A 23,461-nucleotide genomic window follows, 5' to 3' on the forward strand; every position below is an offset into this window, starting at 1 on the left:
TGAAAGTCTGAAGTTTTGATTAAATAAGTTTGGCAAACAGAATGAATTGTGCATTTTCAGGACTAAAAAGGTCTCATAGGCTGTAGCATCCATTACGAACATCAAATACCAAATTTGAAACAATTCCGGTGAATAATGTCGCTAAAATCATCAAAATACCGAATATAGGGAGGTACCGTTATATGGGGGCTATACGAAGACGTGGACCTACACAGACAATTTTCTGTCTTAGGCTGTAGTATCCATTTCGAACTTCAAACACCAAATTTGAATCAATTCTGACGAATAAAGTCGCTTAAAATCATCGAAATACCGAATATCGGGAGGTATCGTTATATGGGGGCTATACCAAAACCTAGACCTACTTGGCCCATTTTCTATACCAGAAGTTCTGCAGACATAATATACATTTGGGTAAAATTTTATCAATCTACTTCATTTCGCTCGGAAGCTAGAGTGATTTCCACAGACGGACGGACATCGCTAAATCGACATAAGATTTTATGCTGATCAAGAATATAAATACTTTGTGGGGTCTAAAATGTATATTTCGAGGTATTACAAACGGAATGACAAATTTAATATACCCTCCATACTATGGTGAAAGGTATAAAAATACATATTAGTCAACCTCGCACGTTTGGATTTTTGTCCAATTAGACAAACGCTCACTTAAACGGATGTGGACGACGTTAGCCCTTTCTTACTTTTTTTAGTATGCTTATTATCAAAATATGACTTCTTTTTTACCATTTTCCATCGCCTTCACTTTTCATAGAATTTTCCTTACCTTTCATAACCAACGAACACACCTTTTCCCCACAAAGGTTACGTTTTAAATCTAACATTTCTTCTGACTTACCATTTATAATTCTTGTCAGCTTATTGCGGCGGGTGGACGATGGACTTAGTAAACTCTCACGCCGATTATTGGCACTGGTGGTGATGCCAACCATGGCACCACCAACACCAATATTACCACTACTCCCAAGCCCAGCACCTGATGTCATGCCACAACTCCCTGCACCACCACCGCCACTGCCACCCACACACAGCTCATTGATATTCAATTGGGCACTTTGTGACGAAGCACTGCAATTGCTGTACAAACTGCTGGCCGAGGGACGCTTGCTGAAGGGTGCCACCACGGGTCGGGGTATTTCCAGCGATGGTCGTGGCGAATCGCTCCACACCACTTCGGCAAAGGAATCAATGCTAGCGGAACGTTGTAGAGCACTGCTGTCCTTGCGCCTGCAACGAATGATATGGAAATTGAAAAAATTCGAAATCGTAAGAAATTATATTCAGCGTAAGTAGTCTCAAGTTGAGATTGGAAATAGAAAACAGAAAAAAAAAAATAAATGTAATCATAGAGAGAATTGTGTAAATATTTATTTATTGACTGACTGAGTGGCTGCCTGCCTGGCTGAATGACTGATTTTGTGGTGATAGGCTTGTTTGTGTTAGGTTAGTAAATATTCGGTGTGGGTGTGGGGTGCTACTACTCTGCAATGCAAATGTTTTGATGGGGAAATTTACATTCACTGATTTGATTGTTACGAATGAAATAAATATTGTATTTTTTTAGTTCAAAGAAATTAAGTTAATTTGAAATTATGTTATTTAAATGAAATTAAATTTAATTAATGAAATCTCAATAAAAATAAGCATTAAAGGGAAATGGCTTTAAAAATGTGGTAAAATTGATAAAAAAAAAACCATGGGTAATGCACTTGAAATTCCAGAAAGTACAAGAACTTACACCGCATCAGAAAGAAAATAGACTCAAAAGAGCTAAAGAGTTTCTTCTCTTGGCCTAAAGTGGTGAACTGCCGAATTTGGTTATCTCCGATAAGAAAACATTCGTTATCCAGCAGTTTGTAAACAAACAAAATGATCGTGTTTACTTGCCAAAGAGGTCAGCTGAAAATGTGCACCTTCGGTTAGCCAGTAGAACTCAAGCGCCGGTCATGGCGATGGCGTGGGCCGCCATAATAGCCGATGGTCGCTCTCCGCTTGTATTAATCGACCGTGACATCAGAATAAATGTTGAATATTATCTCGAACATTTTCTGGAGGGTGTTAAAGCATTTCGGCCGCAGACCGTGGACATTCAAACAGGACTGAGAACCATCGCACGCAGCACGCGCCACCCAAGAATGGTTACAAAATAAGGTTCTTCGCTTCAATTCCAGCGCACAATGGTCACCAAAATCTCCGGATACCAATCCGTTGGACTATTGTGTCTGCAGTATTTTGGAAAGCAAGGTTGGCACTGAGAAATACCAAAGTGTCGATCACCTCAAGCAAGCGCTTCGCCCGAAATGGGCCAAAATACCGCAGTGCAACATTCGGGCAGCGTGTGACGGTTTCATTAGCCGTTCGAAGGCCATAATTCGTGACAAAGGTGACCAATTCGAACAAATCTAGACTTATTCTAAAGTTGATGCTATTTCTGACATTTTTTGCGACCATTTAATAAAGTTTTTTTTAAAAAAAAATTAAAAATTATGTCTTTTGACTTTGTTGAATTTTTTCATCTCACCCTGTAGATTTTAGACCCAACAAAGTATATATATTCTTGATCAGCATAAAATTTTGTGTCGATATAGCGATGTCCGTCCATCTGTCCGTCTGCAGAAATAACTCTAGCTTCCGAGCGAAAGGAAGTAGGTTGATAAAATTTTACTCAAATGTATATTATGTCTGCAGGTCTTTTGGTATTGAAAATGGGCCATATAGGTCGACGTTTTGGTATAGCCCCCATATAATGGTACCTCCCTATTTTCGGTATTTTGGCAATTTACGCGACATTATTCACCGGAATTGTCTCAAATTTGGTATTTGAAGTTCGTAATTGATACTACAGCCTAAGAGAGAAAATTGTCCGTTCAGGTCCACGCCATCGTATAGAACCCAATATAACGTCACCTCCCGATATTCGGCATTTTGATGATTTTAGCGACACTATTAACCGGAAATGTTTCTAATTTGTCATTTGAAGTTCGCAATGGATACTACAACCTATACAGAAAATTGTCTGTGCATAAAACGGTATTAGGTATTTTGACGATTTTAACGATATTATGCACTGCAATTGTTTCGAATGTGGTATTTGAAGTTCGGAATGGATATTACAGCCTACGACAGAAAATTGTCTGTACAGGTCCATATTTTGGTATAGCCCCCATTAACGGTACCTCCCGATATTCGGCATTTTGATGATTTTAGCGAAGCTATTCACCGGAATTGTTTTTAATTTGGTATTTTAAGTTTGTAAGGGATACTACAGCATAAAGCTGAAAATGGCCCATGTAAGTCCACGTCTTCGTATAGCCCCATATAACGGTACCTCCCGATATTGGGTATTTTGAAGATTTTAGAGACATTATTTGAAGGAACTATTTCAAATTTGGTATTTGAATTTTGTAATGATTACTTCAGCCTATGACAGAAAATTGTCTGTGCAGGACTACGTTTTGGTATAGCACCCATATGACGGTGCCTCTCGATTTTTGGTATTTTCATGATTTTAGCCACATTGTTCACCAGAATTATTTCAAATTTCGTATTGGAAGATCTTAGTGGATACTACAACCTCTGGCAAAAAATTTCGCATGCAGGTCTATTTCCTCGTATAGCACCCATATGACGGTACCTCCCGATACTGGGTATTTTCATGATTTTAGCGACATTATTCACGGGAACTGTTTCAAATTTCGTATTTGAAGTTTGTAAGGGGTACTACAGCCTATGACAAAACAATTTCGTAAGCAGATCCACATCTTTGTATAGTCCCGATATAACGATTTTCATTTAAGTGGTATTTATCGGATTTTATTTTTAATTTTTTTTTTAATTTTTCAAGTTCCTTCCAAATGGTGGAGGGGGTACCTTCCAAAAGAACTTCTTCTTTTTAACTTGTTAGAATATAAATTTCAAATGTAAATTTCGTAGAAACGCACTGTGCCTTGATGCATAGTTTATTCTGAGACTTATAGTAAAATTTGGTGTAGATTATTATCTCCTTTGAGACTTTCTGTCTAGAACGAAGTTCTATGTAAATTTTTTTTGTATAAACTCGAAAAGGACCGGAGATAAAACCATCACGAAATTAGGAAATATTTTCGTGTTTCCTTTTTTTTGGTGACTTATAGTGAAATTTTATGAAGAATAATTCGTTTTTGATGTTGTCCTTTTAAAATGAATTTTACATAAATGGATTTCAATATAAATTTATGTCTTTCGGGTAATATTCTGAGACCCATAATAGAAAATTTGTGAAAATAATTTTGTAGAATATTTTGACTCATAAAGATCACATTTAAAAGTCAATTTAAACAATTAAAAAAGCAGTAAGTTCGGCCGGGCCGAACTTTTAATACCCTCCACCATTTGCAACGAATTTGTAATTTTTATACCCTCCACCTTGGAAAGGAGGGTATATTAACTTTGTCATTCCGTTTGTAACATCCCTAAATATTCGTTTTAGACCCCATAAAGTATATATATTCATAATCAGCATAAAATTCTAAGTCGATTTAACGATGTCCGTCTGTCTGTCTGTCCGTCTGTCTGTCTGTCTGTCTGTCTGTCTGTTGAAATCACGATACAGCCCACATTATTTGACGTAGAACTCCAAAATTTAGCAGAGCTATTTGCATTGTGTCTAGGATGGTTGGTATTGAAAATGAGATATATCGGTCCACGTTCTGGTATAGTCCCCATATAACGGTACCTCCCGATATTCGGTATTTTGATGATTTATGCCACATTTTTTCACGGATTTGTCTTAAAATTGGTATTTGTAGGTCATAGCGGGTCCCTGAGCGTGTGGCAAAACATTGCATGTATAGGTCCACGTTGTGGTATAGCCCCCATATAAAGGTACCTCCCGATATTTAGTATTTTAGTTTTTTTTTACCACATTTTTTCAACGATTTGTCTAAAAATTGGTATTTATGGGTCATAATGGTTTCCAGCTCCGGTGGCGGAACATTGCATGTATGGGTCCATAATTTGGTATAGTCCCCATATAACGGTACCTCCCGATATTCGGTATTTTGATGATTTATGCCACATTTTTTCACAGATTTGTCTTAAAATTGGTATTTGTAGGTCATAGCGGGTCCCTGAGCGTGTGGCAAAACATTGCATGTATAGGTCCACGTTGTGGTATAGCCCCCATATAAAGGTACCTCCCGATATTTAGTATTTTAATTTTTTTTACCACATTTTTTCACGGATTTGTCTGAAAATCGGTATTTGTTGGTCATAATGGGTTCCAGCTCCGGTGGCGAAACATTGTAATTATAGGTCCACGTTTTGGTATAGCCCCCATATAACGGTACCTCCCGATATTCGGTAATTTGATGATTTTTGCCACATTTTTTCAGGGATTTGTTCGTAAATTGGTATTTGTTGGTCATAATTGGTTCCAGCTTCGGTGGCGAAACATTGCATGCATGGGTCCATGATTTGATATAGCCCCCATATAACGGTACCTCCCGATATTCGGTATTTTGATGGTTTTTGCCACATTTTTTCATTGATTTGTCTAAAAATTTGTATTTGTGGGTCATAATGGGTTCCAGCTCCGGTGGCGAAACATTGTAATTATAGGTCCACGTTTTGGTATAGCCCCCATATAACGGTACCTCCCCATAATCGGCATTTTAATGGTTTTTGCCACATTTCTTCTAATGTTTCTTTTACCCTAAGGTGGAGGGTATTAAAAGTTTGGCCCGGCCGAACTTAATGTTTTTTTACTTGTTTAAAAAATAAAATCCTCAAAAAATTCTGTTAAAATTTTAAAAATACCGAATATAGCCGTTATATTGGGGTCTACACGACGTGGACATACATAGGCATTGTTGCCATAAGCCATTACCATATTCAAATTCGAAACTTGAAATAAACAGTAGCTAAAATCATCAAAATATCGTATATAAGGAGGTGCCGTTAAATTGGAGCTGTGCGAAGATCTGGACGAGCATAGACAATTTTCTGTCACAGGCTATAGCATCCATTACGAACTTCAAATACCACATCTCAAACAAATTTGGTGGGTATTGTACCTAAAATCGTCAAAATACCGAATATAGGGAGGTACTGATATATGGGGCCTATACGAAGACCTGGACCCGCACAGACAATTTTCTGTCACAGACTGTAGTTCCCATAACGAACTTCAAATATCAATTTTGAAACAATTCCGGTGAATAATGTCGCTAAAATCATCAAAATATCGAATAAAGGGAGGTTCCGTTATATGGGGGCTATATGAAGACGTGGACCTGCACAGACAATTTTCTGTCTTAGGGTGTAGTATCCATTTTGATTTTCAAATACCAAATTTGAAACAATTCCCGTGAATAATGTCGTTAAAATCATCAAAATACCGAATATCGGAAGGTACCGTTATATGGGGGCTATACGAAGACGTGGACCTGCACAGACAATTTTCCGTCGTAGGGTGTAGTATCCATTTTGAACTTCAAATACCAAATTTGAAACAATTCCCGTGAATAATGTCGCTAAAATCATCAAAATACCGAATATAGGGAGGTACCGTTATATGGGGGCTATATGAAAACGTGGACCTACATGACCCATTTACGAACATAACCTGCCTACTGGAAAAATAAACATGTGTGCAAAATTTTAGCCTTCTATCTCAATTCATTCGAAAGATAGCGTGATTACAACAGACAGACGGACGGACAGACAGACAGACGGACATCGCTAAATCGTCTTAGAATTTAACGCTGATCAAGAATATATATACTTTGTTGGGTCTGAAATGATTATTTCGATGAGTTACAAACGGAATGACGAACTTAATATACCCTCCATACTATGTACGGTGGAGGGTATGAAAAGGACCAAATCCTTTAAACTTTCTAAGTTCTGAATCATGTTTTGTTTTCTATTCTTAGCTTTACTTTCATAATCGACTGCGTTTTTCCTGTTATTACTAAAAAAATGAATTTTTGTTGCATAGAGTATAGTATTCATTATACATATTAAATAAGTAGACAAAGGACCTCAATAGAGGAGATCATGTAATTCTCCTATAAACTCCATTTTTCTATTCCATTATTGAGTGCTTTTGTAATAAAACAAAAACTGCCATAAATTATGGTTGGACAGGTGAACATGCCTTTAAACGAAATATTAACATCCTTTCAAAAAAAAAAAGTACAAACTGGCAGGCCGACAGCTCTAAAAAGTGCGTGTTATTTTTTAAAGTGCATTCAAACCATAAAATGAACACAAAACTCCTAACATACAAACGAGAATGTAATATTCAAAATTCCTCTGCATTACCTTTTATTTCTAGAAAAAAAGTCTAACATTAAACCTACAAAGAACTCCCCAAGAGATTATCTTTTTTTTTTTTGAAATAGTTTCTTTTGTCGGTTTTTTATTTTCCATAAGGCAACGAAGACATTGGAGTGAAGACGACAAACCACCAACACTGAAACTCTAGCAGCTGTTTAGTTCGACTGCGTTTATGGCATGTGCCGGTCGTCACTGCAGGCATTTGGAAAGAGGATGGTGGTGGCTGTATTTTTTGTGGTGTGTGTTTATCTAAGACGGCAATGGTGACGACGACAGGTGAGTGAGTAAGCATGACACTGGAACAACACCTGTCATAGTCAACGCCACGGTTATTGTTCAACACGGAACAATAACCCACTGGTGTTGGTAGGTCAGGAGTTTTTTGTTTCGGTGAAGGAGGAATATGAACACATACACCCATATGAACGCATGGAGTGGGTATGTGAGAAACAGCTCGTATCCACTTTAACCGACAAGAATAATATTTGAAGAGAGTAAACAAATTAAAGAAATATTATTCTTAAAATAAAATATTATCTCAGTTATGCTTCTCCGGGGGTTTTTATACCATTTTCACCATTTTTTTTTTCTTGGATAAGAAAAAATAGTTTTGTTGTATTTTATTCAACTGCATACAATTTTGAAGGGATTGTCTATTAATTTTTGTCTCAGAAAATCAATTAAAAAATCCATTTAAAATTAACATTAATATAACAAGTAAACATTTTCTTGTCATTACGAACTCTAAATACGAAATTTGTTACATTTCCAGTGAATAATGTAGCACAAATCATAAAGTACCCAGTATCGGGGGGTACCGTCATATGGGGGCTATACGAAGACGTGGACCTGCATACAACATTTTTTGTCATACAGGGTTGCCCATATTCGACGGACCCATCTGGCAACGCCATAACTTTTGACAGACATGTCACATCGCTTAATGACATACCGAGTTTGAAGCGTCAGTCCAAGCAGATTTTTACCATCAACCAATACACGCCACACGAGCGCTCTGAAATAGTTGAAATTTACATTCAACAAAAGAAGTCAATTGTGAAAAAAAAAATGTGAGAAGTGCGCCTTCTAAGAACACCATTGAGCGTTTATACGAATAATTTTCGACTGATAAGGCTTTTTCTAATCCGAAGAGGCCATATAAAAGTCGACCAAGGCGATCGGCCGAGAATATCGCTGCCGTACGAGCCAGTGTTGAGAGATCCCCAAGAACATCCCAAAAACGCCGTCCTCAACAGTTGGGCATGGCCCGGTCCACCTTACAACGGATTATTCGTCTTGATTTGCAGTTGTTCCCGTACAAAATTCAATTGACGCAAAGAATGTTGCCTGCGGACAAGCCTCGTCGATTGGAATGGGCCCAAAGGTCCATCGAATATGGGCAACCCTGTAGGTTGTAGTAACCATTACGAACTCTAAATACGAAATTTGAAATAATTCCGGTAAATAATGTCGCTAAAATCATAAAAATATCGAATATCGGGAGGTACCGTTATATGGAGGCCATACGAAAACGTTAATCTATACCATCAAAAAATACCCTCAATGTTGGTATAAAAAAACGCCACACTATGGTACGGGATCTTTGTGCATTTGTACATAACATGCTAAAGGAAACGAGAAAAGTCATTTTGATGATGTGCATAGAACACCACATTCTCAGTTGGTTTGGGCATGTCTGTCGTCCGTCTATCTGCCATTTTTTTACTTTTCTTGAAAGAAATCAAAAATGTCGGAAATAGCATCAAATCTCAGAATAAGTTTAGATTTGTTTCAATTGGTCACCTTTGGCACGAATTATGGCCTTCATAACCGTCACAGGCCTAACCGTCACACGCTGCCCGAATTTTGCTCTGCGGTATTTTGGCCCATTCCCGGCGAAGCTCTTGCTTGAGGTGATCGACACTTTGGTATTTTTTAGTGCCAACCTTGCTTTCCAAAATACTCCAGACACAATAGTCCAACGAATTGGTATCCGGAGATTTTGGTGGCCATTGTGCGCTGGAAATGAAGCGAGCAACTTCATTTTGTAACCATTCTTGGGTGGCGCGTGCTGAGTGTGACCAAGGCCCAATGTCTGCGGCCAAAATTTTTGCATGCCCAAGGCTTTAATACACCCTCCAGAATATTTTCGCGATAATATTCGGCATTTATTCTGATGCCACGGTCGATTAATACGAGCGGAGAGCGACCATCGGCTGTTATGGCGGCCCACACCATCTCAATGATCGACGCTTGAGTTCTGGTGGCCAACCTAAGGTTCACATTTTCAGCGGCCGCTTTGGCAAGTAAACACGATCATTTTGTTTGTTTACAAACTGCGAATAACGAATGTTTTCTCATCTCCTCTCTTTTGAGTCTATTTTCTGTCTGTTGCGGTGTAAGTTCTTGCACTTTTCGGAATTTCAATGGCTTTACCCCGAGTTCATTTTTCAATATTTGCCGAATGGAATATTGTGATATGTTCAGATCACGAGCCATTTTTCGACCACTGTCATTCCGTTTGTAACATCCTTAAATATTCGTCTTAGACCCCATAAAGTATGTATATTCATAATCAGCATAAAATTCTAAGTCGATCTAACGATGTCCGTCGGTCTGTCTGTCTGTCCGTCTGTCTGTCTGTCTGTTGAAATCACGATACAGCCCACATTATTTGACGTAGAGCGCCAACATTTAGCAGAGCTATTTGCATTGTGTCTAGGATGGTTGGTATTGAAAATGAGATATATCGGTCCACGTTCTGGTATAGTCCCCATATAACGGTACCTCCCGATATTCGGTATTTTGATGATTTATGCCACATTTTTTCACGGATTTGTCTGGAAATTGGTATTTGTAGGTCATAACGGGTCCCTGAGCGTGTGGCTAAACATTGCATGTATAAGTCCACGTTGTGGTATATCCCCCATATAAAGGTACCTCCTGATATTCGGTATTTTAGTTTTTTTCCACATTTTTTCACGGATTTGTCTAAAAATTGGTATATGTCGGTCATAATGGTTTCCAGCTCCGGTGGCGAAACATTCCATGTATGGGTCCATGATTTGGTATAGCCCCCATATAACGGTACCTCCCGATATTCGGTAATTTGATGATTTTTGCAACCTTTTTTCACGGATTTGTCTGAAAATTGGTATTTGTTGGTCAGAATGGGTTCCAGCTCCGGTGGCGAAACATTGCATGTATGGGTCCATGATTTGGTATAGCCCCCATATAACAGTACCTCCCGATATTCGGTATTTTGATGGTTTTTGCCACATTTTTTCACTGATTTGTCTAAAAATTGTGGGTCATAATGGGTCCTAGTTCGTGTGGCGAAACATTGTAATTATAGGTCCACGTTTTGGTGTAGCCCCCATATAACGGTACCTCCTTATATTCGGCATTTTAATGGTTTTTGCCACATTTCTTCTAATGTTTCTTTTACCCTAATGTGGAGGGTATTAAAAGTTTGGCCCGACCGAACTTAATGTATTTTTACTTGTTTTCATCTCCCCCTGTACTTGTGTGGGAAGTAGACGATACAGTCCAAATATGGCACGCTGTACATTAATTTCAGACTTAAGTCAGATACGAATTGGACAATATTGGCCAACTTCTTCGAAACCTCTCCCATAAAGGGTCGACATTTTGGAATAATCATAACTCAAGGCTAGGGGTTTTCATCTGCCGACAAAACCGGCTGATACTTTTAAAGTTGTTTTTAGTACATTTTAGTACTTTTCGTACCCTTTTAGTATGAGTTTCCAAAAACTAATACTCAGCACATGCCTACGTATCAAGACTTGTGCCACCTTGTGCAAAATTGCAAAATTATAGTTTCAGACGCGTTGTCCGGGCGTTGATTCTAGGTTAGTCAGTCTGTTATTTCAATCAACGTTTATACATAGATTAAATATTGATCAAAAATATATATACATTATGGAATCTCTGGCGGACATTTCGAGTCGTTCTAGGGTGGAGGGCAAAATAAATATTAGAAGCTTGTTCTCTTAGGTTTGCCCAGATTGGAGTATGTTTTTATGTTTTGGAATTTTTTTTTTAGGATTTCAATCAACAATCTAATGACAAAAAAATTAATTTGCCTGTGATGTGCAGTAAAAGATCATTACTGCAATGGACTCGTTTGTGCCTCTCTCTAAAACTAGATTTCTAAAAATAGATCACAAATTACCCTTCAAAAAATCATAACAAAAGAGAAATAAGTTGCACAATTAAAAGTTTAGTGGACGTAGTCTTTGTTCGTTCATTCCACCCCGTTCATGATGAGGTATTTTTGTTCTATTTTTAGAATAACAGATCCTTTTTATATGAAACCGGTTTTCCCCTGGCGATCATCCCTTCATATTAGGTTGAATCATTGGCCAAAACTATTTCATATAATTCTCATTTGCAATTTCCAAACACAATTCGAATAAATGAAACTTGCAAAAGTCCTATCATCGGCGGTTCGAAAGCCTCTACACGAAAGGGTTGCTCGCATCCCCTTAAAATTGTGATTAACAAATTCCTACACACAATTGGGAGTAATCGAACACCAATTGTTGTTGTGTTGGTTTCAAAATCCATTCTCCATCTCCAACTCCAAAAAAACACACATCTACACTAAAAACACACACCCAAACACACACGCAAAAGGTCTTTACGACACGAATGAGAACCGCGCGAACACAAAAAATAATAAAACCAAAATTCTTCACACTTTCCTTCCAAAAAAGAAAAACAAAACAAAAACACTCACAAAAATTCATAAACATTCATTGCAAACACTTCAAACTCCTTTCCAAAACACTCTCAAACTTAACTGGCAAAAGTTGAAAATTCTCAAAACTACCATCTCTCTCTCTCTAACTCCTTCTCAGAACTTTCATAACTTTCATGACTTTCATCTTCAGAATTCCGAAACAAAATTTCATCAAATTCGAAAAACAAAAAAACGGAAAACACAAATTAACGAACCAAATTGTGCGCCTTAATTGAAAACGGTCAAAAAAACTTAGGCAAAATTAACAATTTCAAAATCTTCCAAGAGGCTTGAGAAAACGAGTGATCGCCATTTTTTTTCTTTTAAAAATATTTAAATTAAATTAGAATCAGAAAAAAAAACAGTTTTTCATAGAAATTTGATAAACAATTCAAACGTGGATATCGACAATGAAATGTACCAAAAAGTACAAATAAGTTACTTTCTGGGCTAAAAATAAAGGGGACGGGCGTATTTGATTCCAGGACAAATTCGGCCTAATGTGCCAAAATATATCGTATTTTGCATATTAAGGGCGGCCTATCGTGTCGAAGGAAACATATACAGGGTGAGATTAAGAAAACTGCAACAAACTTCAAACTGCTAATGTCTTTTCTAAGCCACTCGTCCGACAGCTGTTATAATTATATCAGTGACAGCTCATATTGTTTACAAGAGTACAAAAGCAATTTGGTGAGAATTTTCAAGAAAAAAATTCATTCGTGATGGAATTCAAGCGTGATTTCTTTATATTTAGTTGGAAAGACACAAGTTGCTATCTTTAGAGCACTTCAGCATTTAAATGTGAATAAAACTTTTGAGTCTCGTACTATCGCTCGTTACCGTAATACTGGTAGCGTAGCCCGACGTCAAGGAAGTGGACGAAAGAAAACAGCAACATCAGCTGAAATGGTTCGAAAAGTACAGAAGCGACCAGATCGAAATCGAAAATGGCTCGAGAGCTGAACATATCGCAATATTCCATTCGGCAAATATTAAAAAATGAGCTCGGGATAAAGCCATTGAAATTGAGTTTTTTATCTCACCCTATAGATGTCACTGTGAGTGTGTGTGGTTGAGAGAATTTCATATTTCGGAAAGAAAACTTATAATTAAGAAAGTATATCCAGAAGAAGAAGACACACGTATCGGCGTTTTTAAAGTTTACATCGAACAAGTTAAAAAGCAGTAAGTTCGGTAGGGCCGAACTTTTATTACCCTCCACCATTTGCAACGAATTTGGGAATTTTTAAAAATTAAAATCCTTAAAAAATTCTGTTAAAATTTTAAAAATACCGAATATAGCCGTTATATTGGGGTCTATACGACGTGGACATACATAGGCATTGTTTGTCATAAGCCATTACCATATTCAAATTCGAAACTTGAAATAAACGGTGAATAATGTAGCTAAAATCATCAAAATATCGTATATAAGGAGGTGCCGTTAAATTGGAGCTGTGCGAAGACCTGGACCAGCATAGACAATTTTCTGTCACAGGCTGTAGCATCTATTAAGAACTTCAAATACCACATCTCAAACAATTTCGGTGGGTATTGTACCTAAAATCGTCAAAATACCGAATATAGGGAGGTACTGATATATGGGGCCTATACGAAGACCTGGACCCGCACAGACAATTTTCTGTCATAGACTGTAGTTCCCATAACGAACTTCAAATACCAATATTGAAACAATTCCGGTGAATAATGTCGCTAAAATCATCAAAATACCGAATATAGGGAGGTACCGTTATATAGGGGCTATATGAAGACGTGAACCTGCACAGACAATTTTCTGTCTTAGGGTGTAGTATCCATTTTGAACTTCAAATACCAAATTTGAAACAATTCCCGTGAATAATGTCGCTAAAATCATCAAAATACCGAATATAGGGAGGTACCGTTATATGGGGGCTATATGAAAACATGGACCTACATGGCCCATTTACGAACTTAACCTGCCTACTGGAAAAATAAACATGTGTGCAAAATTTTAGCCATCTATCTCAATATTCTCATTCGAAAGATAGCGTAATTACAACAGACAGACAGACGGACATACAGACGGACAGACAGACGGACAGACAGAAGGACATCGCTAAATCGACTTAGAATTTTACGCTGATCAAGAATATATATACTTTGTTGGGTCTGATATGAGTATTTCGAGGAGTTACAAACGGAATGACAAAGTTAATATACCTCCATAGTATGGTGGAGGGTATAAAAATAACAAAAGTTGAGAGGGTAATTACCTCCCTCTTTCACACTTTTGGAAATTTTCAGATTAAGACTCCTCGAAATCCGTGCATTGTAGGAATATTTTGGTCGAACATTTAATCCCATAAGTGAGTTGCCAAAGGGGTCTTTTTGGTTGTTTTTTTTTTTTTTTTTAATATAGTTAAAACGCCCTTCAAATGGTAGCTTAGCAAGTCCAAATAATTTGTAATAAAATTCTATTATAGCTCCTAGAAGACGTAAAAAGTGTAAATCTTACCTAAATGCCAGAAAAACTTTCTTATTCAGTCTTGATTGTGGAAATTTCCATGTGGATATGATAAAACTCGTTTGTAGGTTAGAACTCCAAAGGAATTACGAGATCGGTTGAACCCTAAAATGTGTTTTTAACACATATCAATACCTAGCGTTAAGGTAAAATATAGAATTTTAACGTTTTCTAGAACCAATAGTAGATTTTTATGACAAATAATTTTGTAGACTATTTTGACTTGATAAGATCCAATTAAAAGGCGTTTTTAACTATATTTTGAAAAAAAAGGACCAACAATTTATTTTTTGCAAAAATATGTTCCCATTTCAGTTTGTTATATTTCATGAAAGTGTTTATTGTTTTTCTACATTTCCTTCCTGAGTTGACCTCACAACGGGTCAAAATTATGAATAATTATTACTCTTTTAAAATATGATTGTCTTCAAATTTCACACATCACAATATATTTATTGATGTAAAGATGGAGTATATTGGTTCACTTTTTCTGGTACCTTCCCCAGAAAGGGTTAACATTTTTTAATATCCATGAAGCTCATAAGCAGCAAAATTAAAATCCGATTTCATTCAGCCTTAGCACATCTCATTATTTCTATCAACACAAGATATGTTACAAGGATAGATATGGGAAAATTCCTTCTGGTATCTTCCCCACAAAAGGTCAAAGTTTTGAATAACCAAAACGATCAAAAAATCCGAGATATGCATCACGTTCTCTTTATATTTCACACAAACCATTATTTCTACTGACACAAGAACTGCTGTGAAGGTGGAATATATCGGTCCACTCCTTTAAGTACCTCACCAACAAAGATTGAAATTTAAAATCTCCATAAAGCTCATAAACTGCGAAATTAACATCCAATTCCATTCAGGCTTGACACGTTCCTTATCCTTCTGGTACCTCCTCCACATGGTGTTCAAGATTTTGAACTAAACTAAAACGAAATAAGCATCCCACAGTCTTTAAATTACACACATAAAAATAACACAAGTTCTGTTGTAAAGAGTAAATATATATGTGAACCCCTTCAGGTACCTCACCCACACAATTTTCACAATTTTCAATAGTTTTATCTGTCATAAATTGCGAAGCAACTCAGCGACTCTTTACAACTTGCTATATCTAAATATAGGAATTTATTTTAAAATTTTCCAGAATTTATCACATATCTCATATAAAGTGAAGAAAAAATCAATATAGTCTTAACCTGTCACATCGCAATATTTATATCGTATTTATTTAGCTCCGATTCGAAATGAACAATATTGACCCATTCCTTCGAAACCTACTCCATAGAGGATTAAAAATTTGAATAATCATAATAGAAGTCAAAATATATTTAAATAATCGAACATTGGCTAAGGGTATACATCTGTCGGCAAAAACTGACCCGATACGTTTGTACTCTTTGTATATCCTTTTTATATATATATATAAAATATATAAAATATTAAATTTTCATAAAATATACTCACAATTCGCGTGCTATAAAATGGCTAACCTTTGCTTCACCTATGTTTAGGTTTCGGTGATATTGGTCATATATTGTTTCCAATTTTACCTATTGCGTGTTTTTTGTTCCATAATGTCTGGTTATATTTATAGGTTTTTGTAATGGCAATCATATGAAACTTTACCTCTATGTCTATTTGTACATATGCTATTATAACACTCCATTTAACAGTTTTCTTCCAGGATTTCAGTTTGTAATATTTCATGAAAAAATTTATTGATTTTTTTATATTTCCTTCCTGAGCTGACCACATCCACCGCATAACCACCTAATACCGTGACGTCCTTCAATATTTAAATTTTGTCAACACCTTCCTCACCTTCCCCGCAGAAAACTTTACATTCACTTTGGTTTCATGTAGACCAATTTGAACTATGACAATGTCAAATCAAAATCTCATTCATCACTTTTGATTAACGAGAGAGACAGAGCGAGAGAGCATTCAGCTTTGTTGTTGCTATTTAGAAGTCACATTGCGATGTGATGTGTTGCGCTGCTTCGTGATGGCTGAATTGCCTGTTGTCGCCGACAGTCTCAATATTTGTCACTCAAATTGACGGTGACATCTGTCAGCGGGTTTTCTTGCATATTTTGTTTCTTGCCGCATTTTTTAGCTTTGTTCAAATTTCATAATGTCATTCGCAGTTAACATCACTGGCATCCAAGAATTCATGTCGAGTCGTCATGACAATGAAAATTTCACACAAAAGGATATGCTATTTAATTTTTCAAATTTTATTTGACTTTTACTACTTGGATGGCGGGCAGACAAGTGATAGGACTTTTTTTGGGAGTAATTGTAAAATGGTATCAGGATAATAAAGGATATTTGCTTTATTTGGATATGTGTAATTTTATTAGTTTCCATTCGTTATGTTTTAATTAAAACGAAAAAAGGTAAACTTTTTCTTAACATTTGTATTTAATTCGGTACCAAAACTTGTTTCCTTGACATTTTTCAACATTGCAAAAATAAGCAAGTGTTACGATGACTAACCTATAAAAAAAATTTACACTTTATAAATATTTAAATCGGGTAAATTTTTTATACATCGAATTTCGAAATTGGTATCATAACAAACGTTTAGAATTACAACTGCTGTATTTTTTGAAGCTGGAACTAAAATGGTTCTTAAAGTTACTAAATGTTCATCTATGATATTTAGCTAACAGGATTCTAGTAATTTTTGTGGGCGTGCCAAATATATATTGTGAGTGCAATATATATATTGTGGACTAGAAGCGCCAAATATATATTGTGGACCTAGAGTGAACAAGTTAAAAAGCAGTAAGTTCGGCCGGGCCGAACTTTTAATACACTCCACCATTTGCAACGAATTTGGAAATTTTTAAAAAATAAATTCCTTAAAAAATTCTGTTAAAATTTTAAAAATACCGAATATAGCCGTTATATTGGGGTCTATACGACGTGGACATACATAGGCATTGTTTGTCATAAGCCATTACCATATTCAAATTGGAAACTTGAAATAAACGGTGAATAATGCAGCTAAAATCATCAAAATATCGTATATAAGGAGGTGCCGTTAAATTGGAGCTGTGCAAAGACCTGGACCAGCATAGACAATTTTCTGTCACAGGCTGTAGCATCCATTACGAACTTCAAATACCACATTTCAAACAATTTCGGTGGGTATTGTACCTAAAATCGTCAAAATACCGAATATAGGGAGGTACTAATATATGGGGGCTATAGGAAGACGTGGACCTGCACAAACAATTTTCTGTCTTAAGGTGTAGTATTCATTTCGAACTTCAAATACCAAATTTGGAAAAAATACCGTTAAATAATGTTGCTAAAGTCATCAAAATACCAAATATAGGGAGGTACCCTTATATGGGGGCTATAGGAAGACGTGGACCTGCACAAACAATTTTCTGTCTTAAGGTGTAGTATTCATTTCGAACTTCAAATACCAAATTTGAAAAAAATACCGTTAAATAACGTTGCTAAAGTCATCAAAATACCGAATATAGGGAGGTACCGTTATATGGGGGCTATACGAAGACGTGGACCTGCACAAACAATTTTCTGTCTTAGGGTGTAGTAATCATTTTGAGCTTCAAGTACCAAATTTGAAACAATTCCCGTGAATAATGTCGTTAAAATCACCAAAATACCGAATATCAGGAGGTACCGTTATATGGGGACTATACGAAGACGGGGACCTACACAGACAATTTTCTGTCTTAGGGTGTAGTATCCATTTCGAACTTCAAATACCAAATTTGAAACTATTCCGTTAAATAATGTCGCTTAAATCATCAAAATACCGAATATCCGGAGGTATCGTTATATGGGGGCTACATGATAACTTTGACCTACATGGCCCATTTACGAACTTAACCTGCCTACTGGCAAAATATACATGTGTGCAAAATTTTAGCCTTCTATCTCAATTTGTTCAAAAGAGAGCGTGATTACAACAGACAGACGGACATGGCTAAATCGTCTTAGAATTTTAAGCTGATCAAGAATATATATACTTTGTTGGGTCTGACATGAGTATTTCGAGGAGTTACAAACGGAATGACAAAATTAATATACCCTCCATAGTATGATGGAGGGTATAAAAAGGATTGGAAATTTGATATTGAGAACTCTGTTGGTATCTAGAATTAAGATCTGGAGGTGGTTTTGGAAATTTATACTATAATTGTACGATATTTGGTATTGGGTAAAGGAATAGATCTGAAATCCTGAAATTTAATATGAATGTAACTTCTGGTGTCTGTGATTGAGAAAAGGGCTGGTTTTGGGTATGCGTACTATAGTTGCACTAAATGGTACTAAATTTGGTAATGAGGAAAATTAACGAGCTGAAATCCTGAAATTATTTATTAAGTTCGCTATTTAGGTCTGACTGACTAACCTAGAATCAACCCCCAGATGAAACGGCTGAACCTAGAATCTTGAAATTTCACCTAATGTCAGTTTTTGTGCGTTGGTGTGTTTTGGAAATTCGTACTAAAATGTACTCAAAATTGAATACTTTGTATCGGACAAACAGAACGAGCTAGAATTCTGAAATTTGGTATGAGAGTCACTGATGGAGTACAGGATAGATGTAGCAAAGAATTTTTGCGAAAATTCGAACTTTAAGGTTACAAAAAGTTCTTAAATGGTACTTAACTTCTAAATTAGTACCATTTGATATTATGTGAAAGAATATAGTTAATAATGAGAATCAAGGTTTGAAAGTAAGTTCGATATAGTTTGAAGGTGGTTTTGGAAATGTGTACTAAGTGTGCGATCTGTACTAAATGGTACTAAATTTGGAACACTTTCGTTTGGGGGTGAACGAATGAAGTTGGAATTTTGAAATTTTGTATGGTGATTTCTGTTGATGGTACGTTTATGATAAAGAGGCGATTTTGGAAAAATGTAAAACAAGTGCAAGAAAAGTACTAAATAGTCCTATATTAGGTACAATTTGGTATTAGGGCAAGAGAAAGTGATTGAAAACTAAAATTTCGTATTGGGACCGCTGTTCATATGTAGCCGGGACATATGGAACTCATTTTGGATATGTGTACTATATCGTACGAAAAGTACTAAACTGTACTATATTAGGTTTTGGGTGATGAAATAAACATAAAACTCAGACATTTGCTATTTAGGTTACTGATGGTGTTCGTGTTTGTGATTTGCCGGTGATTTGGAAATGCATCCCACATTTGTACGAAGAGTACTAAATGATACTAAATTTGGTATTGGGTTAAGGTATAGGGCTGGAGTCCTCAATTTTGAGTCTGTTGGTATTTGGAATTGAGATATTGAGCTGGTTTTGGGATTGTGTACAATAATCGTTCGAAAAGTACTAAATGACACTAAATTGGGTATTTGGTGAAGGAATAAAGATAAAATTCTGAAATTTGAGATTTAGATTACTGATGGTATTTGTGTTTGGGATTTTGGAGTGGTTTTGCAATACGTCATATATTTGTATGAAAAGTAGTACTGAATTTTGTATTGGTTTAAGAGATGAGGCTGGAGTCCTCAAATTTGACATTGAAGCCTCTGTTGATATATGGATGTAGTTTTCGCACACATAGTAATGTGCGAACTTTTAGGACCTATAGAAGAATTTTATAACAGACAATGTTTTGGAATAGTTTGACCTAAAATTAATGGATTCCTAGGAATCTTAATGCGAAAATTTCGAAAAATTTGGAAGAGGGGGGAACTTGTCCGCTCTATTTAGATTACGTTGCCATGTAATCTTTCCAATCACCGATAAGCGTGTCTTCTTTTTCATTATCTGTTAGATTTTCCCCGTAATTATTGAAAAAATTAAATGTTGTCGCACAAAGTTATCGTGGATGTCTTAAAAAAATAGTAAAGATATTGCTTGTAAGAATCGTGTATTTAAAAAAAAAATAGTCTTCAAGGACTTCTTTGCGGAGTATAGTGAATATTCCAAGAACTTACTTCCCAAGATATGTCCATTCTGGTTTTATTCGTTTATTTTGAATTATTTTGCCATATATTTGCTTCTTGAATATTTGACAATAATATTCTGCCCAGAATCCGAATTTTTAAAATATATTCGGTGACTTTCTTGCAAAGAATCATGTGTTTATTAAAAATAATTCCTTGCCAAGAATTGTGAATTTAAAAAAACAGTTTTCATGAACTTCCATAAAGGAAACGGGATTTTTTAATATAAGTATTTTTGAATAAATCCTAGATACTTTTTAACTTGTTTTTTTTTAATCAGGGACTTTTTGACAAAAATCTTGAATTTTGTTAAGGTCATTCTGGCCAAAAATTGTGCATTTTAAAAGAATTTCTTTCAAGAACCAATTGGCCAAGGTTGTGTTTACTTAGAAATATTTCCAAGGTCCACCTGACAAAAAATTGATTTTTAAGGGCTTGCCGTTCAGAAATCATGGAAGTTTTTGAATAACAGAGCATTACCTATGTAGATCCACGTTTTTCTAAGGCACCAATATAACAATACCTCCCGATATTCGGTATTTTGATAGTTTTGCCACATTTTTTCAAGGATTTGTTTAAAATTGGTATTTGTTGGTCATAATGGGTCCTAGTTCGTATGGCGAAACAGTGTATGTATAGGTCTACGCTATGGTATAGCCCCCATATAACGGTACCTCCCGATATTCGATATTTTGATAATTTTTGCCACATTTTTTTTCTCGGATTTGTCTAAAAATTTGTATTTCTTGGTCATAATAGGTCCTTTTCTTACCCTAAGGTGGAGGGTATTAAAAGTTCGTCCCGGCCCAACTTAATGTTTTTTTTACTTGTTTTCCATCAAGGAAACGCGATTTTTTTAATATAATTATTTTTGAATAAATCTTAGATACTTTTTAACTTGTTTTTTTTTTTTTAAATCAGGAACTTTTTGATAAAAATCTTGAATTTTGTTAAGGCCATTTTGGCCAAAAATCGTGCATTTTAAAAGAATTTCTTTCAAGAATCAATTGGCCAAGATTGTGGTTACTTAGAAATATTTTCAAGGTCCACCTGACAAAAAAAAATCGATTTTTAAGGGCTTGCCGTTCAGAAATCATGGAGGTTTTTGAGTAATAGATCATTACCTAATATTCCTAATAAAAAAATTATTCCTAATAAAATATTCCACATAAAATGCCCACAAAATCATACATTATATATATTATATATATTATATTATTTATATTATATTAATTATATTATATTATATTTATTATATTATATTATATATATTTATTATATTATATTATTATTATATTATATTATATTATATTATATTATATTATATTATTATATTTATATATATATTATATTATATATATTATATTATATTATATTATATTATATTATATTATATTTATTATATTATATATATTATATTATATATATATTATATATATTATATTATATTATATTATATTATATTATATTATATTATATTATATTATATTATATTATAATATATTTATTATATTATATATTATATTATATTATATTATATTATTATATTATATTATTATTTATTATATTTATATTATATTATATTATATTTATTATATTATATTATATTATATTATATTATATTATATTATATGATATATTATATTATATTATATTATATTATATTATATTATATTATATTATATTATATTATATTATATTATATTATATATATTATATATATTAATTATATTATATTATATTATATTATATTATATTATATATATTATATTATATTATATTATATTATATATTATATTATATTATATTATATTATATTATATTATATTATTATATTATATTATATTATATTATATTATTTATATATTATATTATATTATATTATATTATTCTATATTATATTATATTATATTATATTATATATATTATATTATATTATATTATATTATATATAATGCCCACAAAATCAATTAGAGATAATTTGTTAGGTCTCATGCACAAAATCTTAAATTAGCAACCTTTCCGATTACAATCTGAGATGTTGTAATCCATAATTTGGTTTCTTATCACATTTAGCTACTGATTCCATTTAAATTGTTGACACATTCCTGTGGCAATAATACACGGAAACCCATGGACCACAATTCATTTTCAATTTTCATCCCACGTCCCGCACAAACACACACGCAATGTGAAACCACCAACTTTAAGCTCGCCATCAAAACAGGAGAATATCTTTGAAAAATCCTTAGGAAATTTTATTATGTTTCTACTGAATTTTCAACCAAAGTCTCATTATTCTTGTCCAAACACATCCCACATGACTACGAGTATGTTGGTGTATGTATGAGTTGTGTTTAAATTTACGACAGCACTAATACTTTTCGACTGTGGTTTCACAAAACAGCACACGATGACGTGCTCGAAGCGTTCTGGTGTGGCATAAATGCCGGTCCTTATGTCCTATCATTTAAAATCTTGGTGTATTTAGATAAACTGCTGTTGGCGCCCAAGCACACACACAGAGGGACACACACCCAGAATGATGTTAGTGGGACATACGCACACACAGCAACGGAGACTTGATGACAAACTGCCTCAATGGCTGCTTAACAGCAGACTGTCGGAAACAGCAGCACTTCCACGCTGTGACAGTTTAGCCACATGTTACATGTGCTGTGAAAAATTGTCATTTCCAAGCAATCCTTTAGATTTTCCGTAGAGTTCTTTGTTGAAGTGTATTTTGGCTTACGGAGATTTTGTAGCGCCTTGTGTAAATTATTAATTGTGCGATGTGTAACACTTTCGACTGACTGATTTATCAATGTCCAAATCGAAAATATTTGTAACTGAAAAATTTT

The 23,461-nt window shown here is 34.8% G+C and overlaps 1 protein-coding gene across 1 annotated transcript in view; it reads right to left on the bottom strand.

Annotated features, from left to right (window-relative positions):
* Positions 1-746: 746 nt before the first annotated feature.
* The window catches only part of LOC131801548 (dual specificity protein kinase splA-like), an 83,890-nt gene continuing 61,175 nt past the window's right edge, over positions 747-23,461 (bottom strand). Inside the window, exon 4 of the mRNA XM_059120320.1 lies at positions 747-1,251. Within this exon, the coding sequence (XP_058976303.1) occupies positions 747-1,251 (505 nt within the window). The remainder of the gene's footprint in view (positions 1,252-23,461) is intronic.

The sequence above is a fragment of the Musca domestica genome, unplaced genomic scaffold, assembly GCF_030504385.1.
Source record: "Musca domestica strain aabys unplaced genomic scaffold, Musca_domestica.polishedcontigs.V.1.1 167, whole genome shotgun sequence".
NCBI lineage: Eukaryota > Metazoa > Arthropoda > Insecta > Diptera > Muscidae > Musca > Musca domestica.